Below are 19194 nucleotides of genomic sequence, written 5' to 3'. Positions count from 1 at the left end.
AAATTGCCCAATTTATAACTACGTAGATATAATCTCTATCTATAATAATAATAGAAGAAAAATTACGCTAGTATTAATGAGTGTAAAATATCTTTTAATGGATAACTGTCGATTTGCCACAAAGTAAATTCGTCACGGTTTAAGTTCCATACATTGAAAGTAAATTCGTCATAAACACATTGGAGTTTAATAATTACTCCAAAATAAAATTGTGACGAATTTACACATGCTTTTTTCGTGACGAATCGGCTTAAACGCTACGAAGTATAGTAAATATACTCAAAAATAATAAGTGTGACGAATTTACACATATTTTCGTGGCGAATCGACTGTGGCAAATAGACAATAACCTTTTTTTAAATATTATAAGAAAATTCATTTATCCACATAGTTATAAATTGAGACAATAATGTTAGTCGGGTTTTTATTATCACTATTTTAATTACAAAAGTTGCATGAAAAAATCAGCTTTTTCATAGTTTTGGCAGAGACAGTCTGTAGTATTTCGAATGTGTAAACCAAATATTTATTTTTATGACAATATTACACAGTTTTGAAGTATTTTCCTTTACTGTGACAATTTTTGTTTGTCTACCTTCACATTAGTTATGTACAGTACAGAGAATCAAACAGTTCGTGACACCCAAAGTAGCCAAAAGTTCGCAACACGTCTTTGTTACAATTGGAATAAGGTTGTGTTGTCAACTTTTTGGCCACTTTGGGTGTCACGAACTATTTGACGCTGACTGTACATGTACAGTTCACAGCATATGAGACTATACATTTGAGTAAAACATAATTAAACTGCATTATATGCTACAGTATGTATCTTTTTTATGCAGGACAAGGCAGGTATTTGACCGCAATCGCACCTGATGTCAAGTGAGATGCAGTCTAGGATGGTCTTTCATATAACTTATTTTATAAATGCAAATATTTGGTTCACACACACATCAATGGTTGTATGAAAAATGGAAGTTCACATTGGCTAGATTACCTAAAAATGTATCTGAATTACAATTTAGCTTTTAATTTAAAAAAGAAGCGAGAAATTTCATTAAGAACTTGTATTTTCTTTTTAACGCGCGGTCAGAAATGTATAAAATACTTTTGTTGACAGTGAAGAATCAATATTTCTTATTAAACACGTTTAATCTTACATTATAACCCTTAAATATGGGGTTTTCATGAATTTGTGTCATACATATTTCAAAAAAGTGTTTTGAACGTTGTGACAATAAGGTGGGAAATATTTTCCCAATGTATATTTAGTGATGAATAGGGTGGGAAATATTTTCCCACTGTATATTTATGGTTGTGTAAATACAAGTACCTGTTATACCTGATCATCAAAACGACATTTTTGTATGAAAATTTCAGTTTTAACGCGAGAACTTTTTATAATAAATTAATTAGTAATTTCATACATTTCCCACCGCGCGTTTTTATTAAAATGTATTACCAAGAGAGATGTCTATTTGAATATTATTGTCCGCATATACATATTTCATTATTTAATAGCGTATTCACGTAAGGTTTTTTTTTACAAAAGGTGCTAATTTTTTTAATACGTTTTTATATACATGGTGCTTGTGTCTTTGACTGGGTGTTATTATGAGGGTTTACGTTATTTACCATAAAGGTCAATTTTCCTTGCTCTTTAGGGCATAGCATGTTGAAAATTGTCACTGGTTTTTGACCTTATGGCATAGGAATAAAGTTCAAATTACAGTGGCAACATAAGGGACAGAGTCCAAAGAGTTCAAACGATTTTGGACCCTAATTGTCAAATTTAAAACTCAAATTTTGCTTGTAAATCATTTATAGTACCACCCCCACTCTTCCCGTGGATGTCGTAAGAGGCGACTAAGGGACAAACACGCGAACATCAGGCCTCCCCAACCCGTCTGGCCAGCGTGGGGAGTGTAGGACAAATCCTCTTGCCTCTGGTCAATTAGAGAGGGTCGTGCTCCTGCAGTGGAGACTAAATGACCTGATGATACGGGACTATTCCCACCTCTCGTTCCCGCTGCAACTCCTGTGTAGCCAGGATCTACAGCTTGACCGCCAATAACCCAACCAGTGAAGGTCAAGTTTGTCCCGGGGGAAAGATGAGCTGATGATGATGATGATCAAGGAAGATTAACTATAGTTTTTCGCCTCATAATAACACCAATGTAAAGACATGACAAAACGTTCTAAGTCTATATAGCTATCGGAATACTGCTTACAAAAATATATTAATAAATGCATTTCGTCATATTTCATTGTTATGGCAACTAAACATACTAGTATGGTTGGTTGGTTTATAATCTCCATAACGTAATATTTTTTTATGAACCCTGAGCGTTTTCAGCCATTTTGTGTTCTACATATACAGTCCAAAATTCAATGAATTTATTTTTTGAAAGGCATGTTATAAAATGAAACTAACGCCCGTTTTCACCATCAATCCCTAATTTTTAAGTGACACCTATGAGAACAAAATTCCTGTTATGTGTTACCATAGAGGTCACTTAAAAAAAGGGTATTGATGGTGAAAACGGGCATAACACATGTATTCACAAACGACGCTTGCTTAAGTGAAACAGCATCGCTTTGCTAATTCGAACGCACAGCGTTAAATAGAGCTCTGTGATTGGTTCGTGTGTCACTCCGCCACTCAAGTATTGTCTGTGAATAGGTTTTTGGGACTCGCCCGTATTCACAAACGATGCTTGCTTAAGTGAAGCAGCAAATCGAAAGCACAGCGTTGAATAGAACTCTGTGATTGGGCACTGTGGGACTTCATAGAAATGTTTGTGAATACAGGTGTAAATCAAAATCAGTTCATCCAGTCGATAGTACGATGGTATAAACAGACAGAAATACAAATAAATCTTATTATTGTTTTGTATAATAACTTCTGGCATGTGAACACACAGGTTATACCAAAATTCACTATGCATGCGCAATTGCTGTGAACATTTTGTTTCCAAATAAATACTTGATATCGGGTATCTGACAAATGAAGCTATACAGGGTGTTCCAGAATGGGTAAAACAAACTGCTATGGGTGGAAAAAAAAATACTGTTAACGGTCGGTAGACGTATTCTCATAAATAAAACACTGGATACTTAACTTTCACATTATATTGCCTCATTTTTAAATACAATTCATCACTTAGCACAAAAGCGCAGGGAGTCGTCAACGCGCGTCCCCCTAATCTACCGTTTCTAGTGTGACATTGACATTACGTCACTGTCACTATGACAGCTCATTGGCTATAACGATAACGTTATTTTAACGTTTTTCACAATTAACAGTACAGAAAAAATCTGCAAAAGGCAAGAGCACTTATAACTTGAAGCGCCTACATACTAAAAATATTTTTGATTTTATAACTTCATAATAGCTTTATTTATCAAACCCCCGATATCTAGTCGATTTATTCACGAAACTTCGTCAAAAAATTGATTCTGATTAAAAAAGACGTCAATGTTATACACATGTGAACGCGACTGTACATTCGACAGCACATCAAGCGTAGATCAACTAAAGTCTGGTCTGTGAGCACGTAGAATTTTGTCCAATGACCCCAAGCTACCCATCCTTATCGCTCGCGCGTAATTATATTGCTGTCGCGACTGTGCGACGCGCGCCCGCAGTGAGTGTGCGAGCGCGATAGTAACATAATTACGCGCGAGCGATAAGGATGGGTAGCTTGGGGTCATTGGACAAAATTCTACGTGCTCGCAGACCAGACTATAGTTAATATGCTACAGCCAGCGTCAAATAGTTCGTGACACCCAAAGTAGCCAAAAAATTCGCAGCACGTCTTTGTTACAATTGGAACAAGGTTGTGTTGTCAAAATTTTAACTTAATGTGCTATCGGTACATTAACCATTCAACCCTAATATTATGGGAGTATTAAGTGACAATATAAAAAATAATACTAAACATTTGTGTGATGGTTATTAAACGTAATTATTAATAATAGAGAGTAAAAAATAATAATAAATAAGACAACGTAACAACTTAACATAGCATGTACAGCAGCAAAACTTTTTGAAAAGAAAAACTGAGATTATTTTTATGAGATGCTCGTCTTTGCTGACTGTACATGTCATTAATAATAATTATTAATAATTATATTATTTATACATAACAATATTGTGGGATGGCGCAGAGGCATTTTTTGGTATGAATATTTAATACGTATAAATTTTGATATTGAAATGCACCAAGAAGCACAAAAAATTCCACGATACATTGAAAGGATTATTGCTGAACACATTTTGATGCGGTACGATGTTACATTAGAACCTTGGAATGCCCAAAAATTGGGCGTATAAATATATTTGTAAGCTAAATACGGTCAATTTTCTTTTAAAAGCACTTTTATGATCCATACTTTGTCATACAACTATTTCTAAGTCGCCATTTTGATTTGCATCGTATATTAAAATGGCCGAACATGTCAATATCACAAATTGACATTGCAATAATATTTCCCACGCTATGATGTCAATAAAATCTTATATGCAAAAGGGGACTATTCCCACCTCTCGTTCCCACCGCTGCAACTCCTGTGTAGCCAGGATCTACAGCTTGACCGCCAATAACCCAACCAGTGAAGGCCAAGTTTGTCCCGGGGGAAAGTTAAACTGTCATTGGACTCGCAACGAAATTAATCAAACTGGGGAGCGTAGGACAAATCCTCTTGCCTCTGGTAAATTAGAGGGTCGTACTACTGCAGTGGAGACTATATGACCTGATGACTACGTCAAACTACTAGGTAATTATTTACCCATATGTAATGCAAATAAATGAAATGAATTTGAATTTTAAAAAGTTAACTTAATATTTAGTTGACAAATTCGACCATTTCAACTATACTTAAACCCTTACTCAAGACAGCAAGTCCTTAGCATTCATTTTCGGACCTTAAGCCAAGGGAACAAGGGTTAGAAACATATCTAAGTGTAACGATACCGCACCGTCTGTCCATCGCGTCAGCCGCCGGTCTTCTGCTCGAAGAGAGCCGCCATATCACGGATGTGGTAGGATGGGGACACCTTTTCTTTTCTGTGAAGAATATTTGCGTATTTAAAACAACTACAAAGTTAAAAAACATAACCCTCCTGGTGCAGTCGGCTAATAGATGTCAATCCAATACCAAGAATAAAATTGTTTGTCATAGATATGTGCCAAGATGTTGGCAAAGATGCACAAAAATGTATGCATTTATGTGGCTTGGGTGTATTTATAGCTAACAATACCATCGACAGAATGAATTATGTTTGTCACAATGTGTTTGTGACAATCCTGACACATGTCTGTCATCAGAATCACGACATTGCTCTGTGAAATGAAATTTTAAAAGAACTGAACCTAAATTTTGTTAAAATTATATACAACATTATTAAATACATACATAATTATGTACAATAATATAAAATACAAATTATAATACACTAGGCGCATGCGTAGAATAAGAAAATGACAAAATACAGAATACAAATGAAACGAAAATAATTTCAATTTTGCTATCAAAGTTATTAAGATTTTCAAATTCTTTGAATCAGTGGAATATATGAAAAATATAAAACATTTAAACATTAGAGACGTAACCAAATAAGAGGTAAATTTCAAACCATGCAGACAAAAACAAAAATGTAAAAAAAAAACATCTCACCTGTCAAACTCCCTGCGCGCTGCGCTCTCTCTCTCTCTTTTACTGCTTTCTCCCTCTCGCCTCTCTATGCTATCAGGACTAGTGGGCGAATTGATTGTGTCTAGATTATTAGTACTTCTAGCCAAAGAGAACCTCATCCTCTGACCTAGATCCACTGTATTTCTCCTCTCAAATCTAGGCAATTCTTCTTTTAATCGTTCACAAGACTCAATTTTGTCCATATCTTTCTTTATTTTTATCCTAGTTAGTTGCTCCGGACTGCTTCTAAAAGACTGCGAACTGTATTTCTCTCTTAAAAAGTTTCTCCTTTCTTCTTTATACTTCTCTATACGTTCTCTGCTCAATTTCTTGTCCGAATCGAAGTTAATTAAGTTCTTTAGTTCCGTAGGTCGTTTCTCGTTGAACCGTTGGACTAAAGATATTTTGTTCTCGGTGGTAGGAGTGACCGGTTCGATTTTGGTGTTCTCCTCCATATTCAGATTTAGATCGGGTAAGAACTTCGGCGATTTCTTCGCGTCTCTGACTTCGAGACTTTTTCTTCGGTCGACATAAGACTTTTCGTTGCCGAATTCTTTTACGAACGCGTTTTCGTCTAAAGATCGAGCGTTGCACGAGTTTTTGTTCAATTTATAAGTTTTCGGCGACACTGGAGGCGGCAATTTGACTGTTAAATCTTTTTTTCTTACTTCCACGTTTATTTTCTTATCTTCCTCCTTCCTTTCTAAACTTGGATACTTGATTTCTGCTTTAAACTTCTCAAAAGTGAACGGTCCTTTCTGTTCAGTAGGGCTTTCGAATCTGTTAGCCAACTCTCTAACGTTTAAATTGGAAACTTTGATTATATTGCCATTGTCTTTTTCTTCTTCTTTGATACCATTGTCGATTTCCACGAGACTCTTATCACAGATTTTTAAAGTATCAACATTAATGTTCTCGTATTCCTTTTCAACACTGCCACTGAAAGATACATTCTCATAATGTCGTTTCTCTTCTGGGAATTCGAACATAATAGCGTTTTCTTCTGCCTCCTTCTCTGGTGACTCAAAGATCAGAGCGTTTACTTCTTCTATGCTCTTTTTGAAGAACTTAACTTGGCTGTAGACATCGTTTTGGTCAGTAGGTGTTTCAAGGATGATCAGATCTTTGAAGTCAGGCTGACACGCTTGTTGTGTGGGAAGACTTGCGTCCGTTTCTGGAACTGTCGCCTCTTCGACTATAGACAGATTCTTTTCCAAATCTATGTCTTCGTACACAGAGTCCCTATCGTTAGTTGGCGTATCTATATTGTCTATAGGTTCGTAATCCGGTGTTTTGGATTTCGTCGGCGATCGGAACGTTATGCTTATTGTAGATTTTAGCGGACTTTTCAAGGGTGAACCAGGCGAACTTTTAGACGTGCTAGACGACTGCAAATTTATGTAATTTGGTCGCGTGAAATTAAAGGTTTCGTAGTCCTCCTGTTTCAAGCTCGCATTGGAATAACTGGACGAGCTCTCATGCGATGATGTCATAACCTTCATGACGTCACAGTTTTCGTAGCTCGCGTCTTTTTTAGACGGTTCAGAGTTGGACGACGTCGACACAGCGGACAGACGATTTAAGTTCTGGTAGCTGATATCGGTGGAATGTAGTGGACTGTGTTCGGAGCTATAATCTGTGGCTTTGAGCTCGCATTTGAGGCATTTTTCTCGATCACAATTGTCGCATTCTTTGCTTTCTATTTTGATTGTATGTTTATTCGTTTCGCTGACTTCAGAGTCGCTTTCCAACGGGTCGTATAAAGGTGTTAAGGGCGTAGCAGGACTAGAATTCAAAGTGCTAGCAGTGAGGTTGGTAGACGAGGAGTCTGGAGGCCAGTCCACCTTGATGAGGGTGGAATGGTCTTTGCCGGGCCAGCTCAGACGCGGTGGCAACGCTAAAGGTTGGTGGAGGCCGCTGTAGCGAGCCGAGGGCGGGGCCTTTCGGGGGGAGGGCCGCTCTCTGCAAGGGGGGAGGGGGATGTAGACGGTTGTATTGCTTTTTGAATTTGGACGTAGTTGTTATAGTTATAGGTGTCATTATTGAATGTAATATAGTTTTAAATGAGAATCTATCACAGAATTAAAAAAAAGTGTATTGTTCTTTTTTATTTAGACCTTCTTGTTCTAAAAACTCATTAAACTCATTTATTTTTGCAAATAAGCTTTTACACGTCCCAGTATTAACCCTACCACTGCTTCGGGACAATAAATGGGCCAGTGCTGAGAAGAAGCAGCGCAAGAAACTCAGTCACTATTATTACTCAACTCAGTTCTATAAATTAGACTTTACTATTATTTTTTAAAGAGAGACTTTCTCCATTATTTAGAGTAGGCGCACACCGTTGATTTTTAGTTGGCCGATAGTTGTGCCCGATTTTAAATTGTATGAAGAATCGGCCAAATCGAATCGGCGTAGTGTGCGCACTCCCATACATGCCCATACTGATCAACTGCCCGACTAAACTATCAGCCGACGAAAAATTAACGGTGTGCGCCTACTCTTAAAGTTTTGAATTACTTTTGACAATACGCATTGATAAACAAAAGTCTCTATTATTGTTTTGAATTTATTTTTAACCTAATACAATAGGCATAAATTACAAATTCGTAATTTTATCATAATTTGACTTGCTCATGATTTTACTTGTTAATTTCAAAATTATGCTTGCTGCTAAAATACTAAAATTCTAGTCTATATTAATGAAACTAAATTGTATTATTATCTAGCAAACTTTATGATAAATCTATATAATTATTACTTTTAATCGATCGACAACCCATATCTCAATGCGATCTATTCAAATGTAAAAACAATACACATATCTACAAATCCTGTCAGAAACATACTATAGCATCACATTTTAAAAATTTCCACATCATAAATATTTCATGAATTCCACAACAAAAAAAGTTCTATAATTTCTCATATTTTTTTCCCTTAGATTTTCAATATTTTCTGTCATAATAGGTACAATATGATGGGACAGAAATATCTACGCAGGCAAAACCGCGTGTTTAGTTCTTTGTTTGCCTAAAGTAAAGACTATTATAATTTTAAAGTACTGTATTTCAAACTTGAACATGGTTTTGAAAATTTAGTAATTAGCACATGTAGCGACACAAAACGTTAGAAAACGACATCGATTTTTTAACAGAAACATTTATGAAGTGGTTATTGGAGAAAAACTCTTGTTACAAAACATCGAATGATAACTCACTATACAATATTATTTCAAGCTGACTGGGAGTGTGTTGAGACGAAGTAAAAACAGTACTTATACTTATCCTTACCAACCCGCACTTCTATGCTAATAAATATTATAAAGAAAAAGTTTGTGAGGTTATAGAGGATAATCTCTGAAACTGCTAAGCCGATTTTGAAAACTCTTTTAACAATAGAAAGCCACATTATTTTAGGATATTCACGCGGGTGAAAACGCGGACAATAGCTAGTAAAAAAACGTAAAAGTAAATTTGTTTGTAGATTTGGACCTACTGAATCGATTTTAGAAAAGTGTGTTTGTGGCTGACAAACGTGACCAGCTTTCTTCGGCTACCTATAAGTACTAGCTGCTATGTTGCCCCTGTTACAGTGAGGGTATCTATGTTTAGGACACGTAGGATCTTAACGTTAATAATAAAGAACTAGCTACAGACCGAGACCGAGCGAATATATTTTATACAGTACAGATTCTAATATAAAATGCAACTTTACTAAGTCTCAGAACACTCCCACTCAATATTAAACGAGTGACAACTGAACAATATTAATATTCACCTCATTTTCACGTTTCCCAGTGATGTTTGTGTGTCGGCGAGCGGTGGAGTCGCGTTGTCGCGGTCTTTGCATATCCTGTAGTGAATAATTTTAATTAATTAGTTAAAATATAATGTCGGCCCACTTTGAAGGTGGACGTCCCACAAGGTGGACCGACGACATCATAAAGGTAGCAGGAAGGCGCTGGACGCAGGCCGCTACCAACCGGGTAACATGGAAAGCATTGGGGGAGGCCTATGTTCAGCAGTGGACGTCCTATGGCTGAGAAAAAGAAAAAAAAGAAAAATATAAGTTAAATATGGTACTATGTTTCTAAAAATATTTTTGAATTTACTCCCAATAATAATAATACTGGGAGTGGTACTTTGATCATTTTTACTTTGACTTTGATAATTGAGGGGTTTATTTTTATTTTATTTATTTAATAGCACAACCAACAAGGCATACACTGGAAGACAATCAATATTTACAACGTATTTAACTTAATCTAAGTGCTGCCTTAATTATAGGTTGCCACGGCATGCAATAGTGGACTTATACATAAACAGTGAAGAGTTTCTTCAGCGAGTATTATTTAGCTGGAATAACATTTCGCCAGCGACTCGATGCGAAGCTGTTTAGGATTTTGCGCTTAAATGAAGGTAGCTTGTCCCGAAAGACATCTAGATCAAGATCGGGTTGGGGAATAACTGAGGGGTTGTGGGGTATCTAGATAACTGACTATTGAGGGGTAGGGGGTAACTTGATAACTGAGGTGTAGTGGGTGTCTTGTTGACTGTGGCGTACCTTTTCCTCTCGGCCCGCGGGGGTGGCGGGGAGGGCGGCGACTCTAGGTCGATGTAGCTTATTTCTAACTGACCCTAGTATCTGTGAGATGGTTGTGAGGAGAGATATAGAGCCCTAGTGTCTGTGGGCCGGCAGCGAGGGGGGCACTGAGCCCTAGTGTCTGTGGGGCGTTCTCTATTATCTGTGGGACGATAGGGGGCGCTCATTAGCATTTGAATGGCGCCAGGTGTACTCACTAGCATCTAAGGAGTACCAGGGGGCGCTCGCTAATATCTGGGGGGCACCAACTAGTATCTGACGATCATCAGGGGGCGCTGGCTAGTGTCTGTTAGAACTTAGAGGCAACATGCATATAGTATCTGTGGGGTTGGCTAGTATCTGGGGGCGTTCACTAGTATCTGAGGAGCACCAGGGGCGCCCAGTGGCATTTGTGGGGCGCCAATGGGCGCTCACTAATCCTTGCTCGCTCACTAGTATTTGGGGGTGCCCACTAGCATTTGTAGGGCGCTGAGTAGTATCTGAGGGGCGCCAAAGCTGCTTAGTAGTGCCTGGTGGGCACCAAGGGGCGCTTGCTAGCATCTGTGGGGCTCGCTAGTATCTGGGAGGCACCCACTAGTATCTAACAAGCATCAGGGGGCGCTGGCTAGTGTCTGTTAGAGGCGGCATGCATCTGGTATCTGTGGAACTAGCTAGCATCTGTGGGGCTCGCTAGTAATCATAATCATAATATCTTTATTGCTTCATGTAGTATCTATATCCTTACCGTTTTCGTTCTGCCCGCGGGGGCGGCGGGGAAGGCGGCGAGGGCGGGCGGGGCGCCCTTTTTTCTGCGGCGGGAGCACGCGCTCGTGGAGACTCCAGGTCGATATAGCCGATTTCTGACTGACCCTAGTTTCTATGAGATGGCTGTGAGAAGAGATATAGAGCCCTAGTGTCTGTGGGCCGGCAGCGAGGGGGGGCACTGAGTGCTAGTGTCTATGGGGCATTCGCTATTATCTGTGGGACGATAGGGGGCGCTCATTAGCATTTGAATGGCGCCAGGTGTACTCACTAGCATCTAAGGAGTACCAGGGAACGCTCGTTAGCATTTGTGGGGCTTGCTATAGTCTGATCTGCGAGCACGTAGAATTTTGTCCAATGACCTCAAGCTACCCATCCTTATCGCTCGCGCGTAATTATGCTGCTATCGCGCTCGCACACTCATTGCAGGCGCCCGTCGCACAGTCGCGACAGCAATATAATTACGCGCGAGCGATAAGGATGGGTAGCTTGGGGTCATTGGACAAAAGTCTACGTGCTCCCGGATCAGACTATAGTAGCTTTATTCTCACCTTTTCCTATCAGCCCGCGGGGGCGGCGGCGAAGGCGGCAAGGGCTTACTAGTATCTGAGGAGCACCAGGGGCGCCCAGTAGCATTTGTGGGGCTCGCTAGCATCTGTGGGGCGCATCTAGCATCTGTGGGCGCCATGGAGCGCTCGCCAGTATTTGGGAGGCACCCACTAGCATCTGAGGAGCACCAGGGGCGCCCAGTAGCATTTGTGGGGCTCGCTAGCATCTGTGGGGCGCATCTAGCATCTGTGGGCGCCATGGAGCGCTCGCCAGTATTTGGGAGGCACCCACTAGCATCTGAGGAGCACCAGGGGCGCCCAGTAGCATTTGTGGGGCTCGCTAGCATCTGTGGGGCGCATCTAGCATCTGTGGGCGCCATGGAGCGCTCGCCAGTATTTGGGAGGCACCCACTAGCATCTGAGGAGCACCAGGGGCGCCCAGTAGCATTTGTGGGGCTCGCTAGCATCTGTGGGGCGCATCTAGCATCTGTGGGCGCCATGGAGCGCTCGCCAGTATTTGGGAGGCACCTGAGCATCTGAGGAGCACCAGGGGCGCCCAGTAGCATTTGTGGGGCGCCAAGGGAGGCTCACTAATCCTTGCACGTTCACTAGTATTTGTAGGGCGCTGAGTAGTACCTGCGGGGCGCATCTAGTATCTGTGGGGCTCACTAGTATTTGTGGAGCACTCACTAACATCTGTGGGGCTGCTAGTATCTGTGAAGCGCCCACTAACATCTGTGGGGCGCGCTGAGTAATATCTGGAGGCGCCAAATCTGCTCAGTAGTGTCTGGTGGGCATTAGGGGCGCCCAGTGGCATCTGAGGAGCACCAAGGGGCGCTGGCTAGAATCTGTTAGAGGCGGCATGTAGCTGTATTCTTACCGTTTTCGTTCGGCCCGCGGGGGCGGCGGGGAGGGCGGCGAGGGCGGGCGGGGCGCCCGTTTCTCCGCGGCGGGAGCGCGCGCTCGCGGCGACTCCAGGTCGATGTAGCCTATTTCTAACTGACCCTTTTGTCTGGCATGATTGAGAGGAGAGATGTAGAGCCCTCTAGTGTCTGTGAGGCATCAGGGGACGCTCGCTAGTGTCTATAGGGAAGCAAGGGGTGCTTACTAGTATTTAGAGAGCGATAGGGCGCGTTCACTAGTATCTATGGGGCGCCAGGTAGCTCTTACTAGTGTCTGGGGGCGCCCACCAGTGTCTGTGGTACGACGAGGTAGGGGCTGTGTACTTACCATTTCTATGGGGCGCTCATTACTATCTGAAGAACACCAAAGGCCGTTCGCTAGCACCTGTGGGGCTCGCTAGCACCTGTGGGGCTCGCTAGCACCTGTGGGGCTCGCTAGCACCTGTGGGGCTCGCTAGCACCTGTGGGGCTCGCTAGCACCTGTGGGGCTCGCTAGCACCTGTGGGGCTCGCTAGCACCTGTGGGGCTCGCTAGTACCTGGGGGGTTGGCTAGTATCTGGAGGACGTTCAGTAGTATCTGAGGAGCACCTAGTATCTTATATCCTTACCGTTTTCGTTCAGCCCGCGGGGGCGGCGGGGAGGGCGGCGAGGGCGGGCGGGGAGCTCGTTTCTCCGCGGCGGGAGCACGCGCTCGTGGAGACTCCAGGTCGATGTAGCCGATTTCTGACTGACCCTAGTATTTATGAGCTATGAGGAGAGATATAGAGCCCTAATGTCTGAGGATCGATTCAACATGGAAAGCATTGGGGGAGGCCTATGTTCAGCAGTGGACGTCCTATGGCTGAAATGATGATGATGATGATGTCTGAGGAGCCGTGGTACCTGACTGCTAGTGTCTATGGGCGACAAAGGGCGCTCACTATTATCTAGGGGGCGTTCACTAGCATCTGAGGAGCACCAGAGGCCGCTCGCTAGCATCTGTGGGGTTGGCTAGTATCTGGGAGACGTTCACTATTATCTGAGGGGCGCTCAGTAGTATCTGAGGAGCACCAGGGGCGCTCAGTAGCATTTGTGGGGTTGGCTAGTATCTGGGAGACGTTCACTATTATCTGAGGGGCGTTCAGTAGTATCTAAGGAGCACCAGGGGCGCCCAGTGGCATTTGTGGGGCGCCAATGGGCGCTCACTAATCCTTGCTCGCTCACTAGTATCTGGGGGGCACCCACTAGTATCTGACGAGCATCAGGGGCACTGGCTAGTGTCTGTTAGAGGCAGCATGCATATAGTATCTGTGGGGTTGGCTAGTGTCTGTCAGTGGCGGCATGTAGCTGTATCCTTACCTCTTCCTCTCCGCCCGCGGGGGCGGCGGCGAAGGCGGCAAGGACTTACTAGTATCTGAGGAGCACCAGGGGCGCCCAGTAGCATTTGTGGGGCTGCCTAGTATTTGTGGGGCGCTCACTATTATCTAGGGGGCGTTCACTAGTACTAGTAGTAGGAGCATCAGAGGCCGCTCGATACTAGATCTGTGGGGTTGGCTAGTATCTGGAGGGCGTTCAGTAGTATCTGAGGAGCACCTAGTATCTATATCCTTACCGTTTTCGTTCGGCCCGCGGGGGCGGCGGGGAGGGCGGCGAGGGCGGGCGGGGAGCCCTTTTTTCTGCGGCGGGAGCACGCGCTCGTGGAGACTCCAGGTCGATGTAGCCTATTTCTGATAACTGCTCTTCGAGGAGGCTGCGTTTTCTGTAACAACAAGTAAACAAAATGTATTTCAATAATCGTAATATAGTTAATGGTAAAAAATCAAAATCAAAATTTTCTTTATTTGTTTAGACTAATTAAATTAGTACTTGCAAATCGTCAAATGCTCTTAAGGAGCCTCTACATGTCTCATTCTTTTTTTGCCCTACCAGCGCTTCGAGACAAACATTTGGCAAGTGCTGAGAAGAAGCGCCGCAACAAACTCAGTCACCACTGTCTGCCGGTTTAAAAGTAGATGCATAGGGTATGTTTTAAATTCGATTGGCTAGCTACCACAATGAAAATGATTTTTTTTATTGCTACACTAAAAAATAAACTTTTTAACGTAGTTTCACTCAATAAACCTGTAATACAGTCCCACTGTTCGCTCATTTCGTCGAGGCCCCTACACATGTAAATGGGTACACAGAAATAAAGAAAAAGAAAAAACTTATAAACAAAAAAAAATAACCTTAAGAAGTTACAGTTTTATAGATAAGCAAAAGGTACTAAATCGAGTCTGTCGTGTGTGAAACATAGTAAAATTACCCCTTTCGGGTCGAACACGGGTTTTTAACATCGTCAAATTTGTCAATCCTGCGTTTGCCTCTTAGACCAGTAGAATACCTACAAAATTATGTTCTATCAACCCTTACCCATGTGACATGCAATAAATAACTTGAATTTGAATAAAACACAAAAATAGATAAAATCGAATTTCATTCCTACAAGTTTTTATCAAAATCAAAAATATTTATTCAGTTTAGACCACAAGTGGCACTTATGAACGTCAAAATGTAGTAAAAAATAAAAGGTAGCCCTTATGGGGCACTTTACATGTCTCCTTATCTTTTGGGCCCTACCAGCTCTCCAAGCCTTGCGAATCGAGACAATAAAAATCAATTGTTATGCGATCTTATGCGACCGCTTAGGGTTTGATGGGCCCATTCTGCAGTGGTGTCGTCCTCCTGCAGTGAAGACTATGGTTACCTTAATTTCGAACTCCTCCTATGTTCTTCAGATTAATTTCGTTGCGGGTCCAATGACAGTTTAACTTTCCCCCGGGACAAACTTGACCTTCACTGGTTGGGTTATTGGCGGTCAAGCTGTAGATCCTGGCTACACAGGAGTTGCAGCGGTGGGAACGAGAGGTGGGAATAGTCCCGTTCCTTGTAATATACACCACTAAATTTTAATCACCGAAAAAACAATTCTGGGTTATTGATACTGATCCCATTTGTGCAAAAAAAAAGTAAAATAAAATGACTCAAAATATCCTCCTAAAATTGGTAATTTATTGACACACGCGTCGCTAGCACTATTTACGTACGATAATGTAACACTTATTAGAATTCAAAATGATCTAAGTTAGCTAAGTATGTAATAATAACACTGGAGCGTGGTCGAGGCGTGAGCGAGACAGACGATCGATGCAACGTGCGAGCGCGTACGACTACTCTAGCGAGCAGCGGAGTGACCCAGCTGTGACGCGTAAAATACGGACTAAAGAAAATGTAATAAAAAAATTAACTTTACGAAAAACATTTCTTTTTCTTTTGCTTTAAATTTTTCACACGTTTCTACATAACCTGTTAAAATTTTTTCGGTGATAAAAATTTTGTGGTGTATATGTGCTATTTCTGTCTTTTTTTCCTCTGTCCTTAACTAAGTGATGTTCATCGTAATAAATGTATCTTTCTTTCTCTCTAAATGACCTGAAGATGGTACTGACCTGGAGTCAGTGTTGTGGTGTCGCTGCGGGCTGGGCGACGCGCTACACACGAGCGAAGACGGCGGTGTGGACGCCGCGGAATCGCCGTCCTGTGACAAATTTATTTATTATTTATTTGTTATTACATTATTTAGCCGTTACATCTTTGATTTAAATAGTGTCTTAAATCCTCTTGAGGTTTGTCTAGACACTATTGTTATCTATACAAATAAAAATAAACGTAAAATAAATAAGTAGGTAAATATTTGTGTGTGATCTTTGCTTGCTTCTAATGGTCATGGTTGCGCGGCCAAAAGTAGTAGTAGACTGTTGAACTAGAAGAAATAAAAGTGACAATATTTGAAATAGAAGTGGAAGTGATAATCTTTGAAGTAGAAGTGGAAGCCTTGGAAGTAGAAGTGGTAGTCATTGAAGTTGAAATGGAAGTATGTTCATTAACATACCGTTCAAGAGACCATTGTCTCTGAAATAGAAGTGAAAGTCGGAGTATCTGAAATGAAAATGGTAGTTTCAGAAATAGAAGTGAAAGTCTCGGCAGTAGAAGTGGAATTGGTATTCTCTGAAGTTAGAAGTGGTAGTTTCTGAAGTAGAAATAGTATAGTCTCTGAAGTAAAAGTGATAGGTTCTGACATAGAAGTGGTAGTTTTAGAAGTAGAAGTGGAAGTAGTACTCTCTGAAGTAGAGGTGATTATATCTCTGAATTAGTTCTGGAAGTGGATGCCCTAAACTAAAATTGAAAATTTCTGAAAAGCCTTTTACTTTTTAGTTTTTGAAGTGGAAGATAAGTTTTGGAATGAATGATATAGTGTAGTCTCTAGAGTATAAGTGGAAATCTCTAAGGCTGAGTTGCACCATCTAACTTTGATGGTAACTATAACGATAACCGGTGTTTTTTGTATGGAATTTGACAGATTTTTGACGTTTGTCAAAGTTAAAGTAAGATGGTGCAACCCAGCCTTACTAAAAACTTCTACTTTAGTTAAAGATTTCCACTTTTAGTGTACTTGAACTTTCTGAAGTAGAAGTCCATTACCTGAGCCCGCTGTTGAGGGTCGTCTTCCTCGCTGAACATGTGCAGGTCCCGCTCTTGCGGCGACAGGCGGAGCCTCATGCCGGCCAACTCCGCTTGCCACGGCTCGAAGTACGAGTCGCACGATGATGACCTGTACGAGAGATAACTGTTTATTTACGTGTAAGGTTGTGAGGAGCGTCACTAGACGCTACATTATTTTTATTTTATTTTTTATGCATAACAAGGCAAGTATTTGACCGCAATCGCACCTGATGTTAAGTGAGATGCAGTCCGGATTACATCCTTAGCGCGAGAAAGCCAGTAGGCCAGAGCTCGCGCAACGGAAAATATAACTCGTGACAATTCTCGAAATGGCTTCAGTCCAATCCGATTCCGATCACTATCAATTAGTCTAAATGACAATGTGTCTTCAATGCGTTTAGGTAAGTTGCCAACATCATCATCGTCCAACACAACCGTCCTAGCTATGACACTGACAAGAGGGCTCTACTATCAATACTTGGTTATTAGTTCCGATTTTTGTCACTTAACGTTTCAGAATCGTTTGACTACATCAGGCTAATGAATATGACAAATGAGTATGAATATCTTGTGATCTGTCTAACATTCGTGATAATATGCTGAACTCCTTATGATGATAATAATGATGATGATGAGCATATTACCTTGTATGTTGCTTAAGCGGCGCGGGCGGACGCACAGCGGCGCTAAGGTGTCGGTGTCAGATGTCAGCGACTCGCACGACTTCACTGGACGTAGACCGTTCATCACCAGTCTGCGGTGATGATGATGATGTTACCTTGTATGTTGCTTGAGTGGCGCAGGCGGACGCACAGCAAGCGGCGCTAAGATGTCGGTGTCAGATGTGAGCGACTCGCACGACTTCACTGGACGTAGACCGTGTTAATAAAACGCAGTTGGCGGTTTTCTCAAGACTAACTTTTATTGCCATAGACAAAAAACAATAAACAATGACCATAGATTATTTTGTTATTTTCACACCTGCCCTTAACAAAATAATCAAGTTAAAAAATAAAAACCTTTAACTATACATACAAGGCACTTTGTTACACATTACCAAGTACACCATTATGCTAAAAAACTAATTTACTATTAAGAAACAGGAGAAATGCCTAACTTTTTCATAAAATAGTAATGCTTGATCGTACCTAAGCTTTTGGTTAAAATGTCAGCGGGCATTTCTGCTGTTTGAAGATAACATATAGCAATCATCTTATTCTGTACAGCCTCTCTTACAAAATGGTACCTTATGTCGATGTGCTTCGACCTTCGGTGGAAAATTGGATTCGATACCAATTTTTGGGCGCTCTGGCTATCATTAAATAACATAATAGGTTCTGAACTTCCTAAAATTTCAGCCAACAAATTCTTTAAATAAATGGCCTCTGACATTGAAATGTACTCTGCTTCAGTACTTGATAGTGCTACATTTCTCTGCTTTCTACATTCAAAAGAAATTACTGAGTTAGACAGAGTAAAGCAGAACCCAGAATATGATTTCCTATCTGGCACATCTGAACCCCAGTCTGCATCTACAAAACCTTTAATAGAAAGATCATCTTTACTAAACACAAGACCATAGTTTTTAGTATGTTTCAAATACTTTAGTACTCTCTTTACATGTTTCCAGTGAGTTTCATTATAATTATTATTGAATTGACTTAAAAAGCTCACACTGTATGAAATGTCAGGTCTAGTCATTACTGCTAAATACATCAAGCTACCCAAAAGTTGCTGATAAGGACATTTATAACAATCATTTTCTGCCTTATCTAATTTAAGATTCATCTCCATAGGAGTACAAAAACTTTTACATTGTGACATATTAAATTTCTGTAATAAACTTTCAATATACTGTTCTTGGTCAAGAGATATTACATTTTTGCTAATTTTGACTCTCATGCCCAAACATTGTTTTAACTGGCCAAGATTTTTAATTTTAAACTTTTTACTCAACTCTTCTACCAATAAATCCATAGCTGATTTGCAGTTGTAGAACACAAAAAAATCATCTACAAATAAAGCAATTATAACTTTTACATTTCCTTCAAATTTGGTATACAAACATGGCTCATACTTTGAATTTTTATAACCTAAACTCTGCAAATAATTATCAATTCTATCATTCCAAGCTCTGGAAGATTGCTTTAGGCCATAAATAGCACGCTTTAACTTTAATA

At 40.9% G+C, this 19194-nt stretch overlaps 1 protein-coding gene across 1 annotated transcript in view; it reads right to left on the bottom strand.

Annotated features, from left to right (window-relative positions):
* Positions 1–2948: 2948 nt before the first annotated feature.
* LOC135085599 (GTPase-activating protein CdGAPr) overlaps positions 2949–19194 on the bottom strand; it is a 71507-nt gene continuing 55261 nt past the window's right edge. The window contains exons 22-27 of the mRNA XM_063980372.1: positions 12472–12603; positions 11644–12119; positions 11027–11108; positions 9478–9552; positions 5680–7659; positions 2949–5069 (exon numbers count right to left, since the gene is read on the bottom strand). Coding sequence (XP_063836442.1) covers positions 4997–5069; positions 5680–7659; positions 9478–9552; positions 11027–11108; positions 11644–12119; positions 12472–12603 — 2818 coding nt within the window. The 3' untranslated portion in view covers positions 2949–4996. The remainder of the gene's footprint in view (positions 5070–5679; positions 7660–9477; positions 9553–11026; positions 11109–11643; positions 12120–12471; positions 12604–19194) is intronic.

The sequence above is a fragment of the Ostrinia nubilalis genome, chromosome 29, assembly GCF_963855985.1.
Source record: "Ostrinia nubilalis chromosome 29, ilOstNubi1.1, whole genome shotgun sequence".
In the NCBI taxonomy this organism is placed as follows: Eukaryota; Metazoa; Arthropoda; class Insecta; order Lepidoptera; family Crambidae; genus Ostrinia; species Ostrinia nubilalis.
The sequence above is the reverse complement of the archived record's forward strand: the minus strand, read 5'-3'. Positions and strand labels throughout refer to the sequence as shown.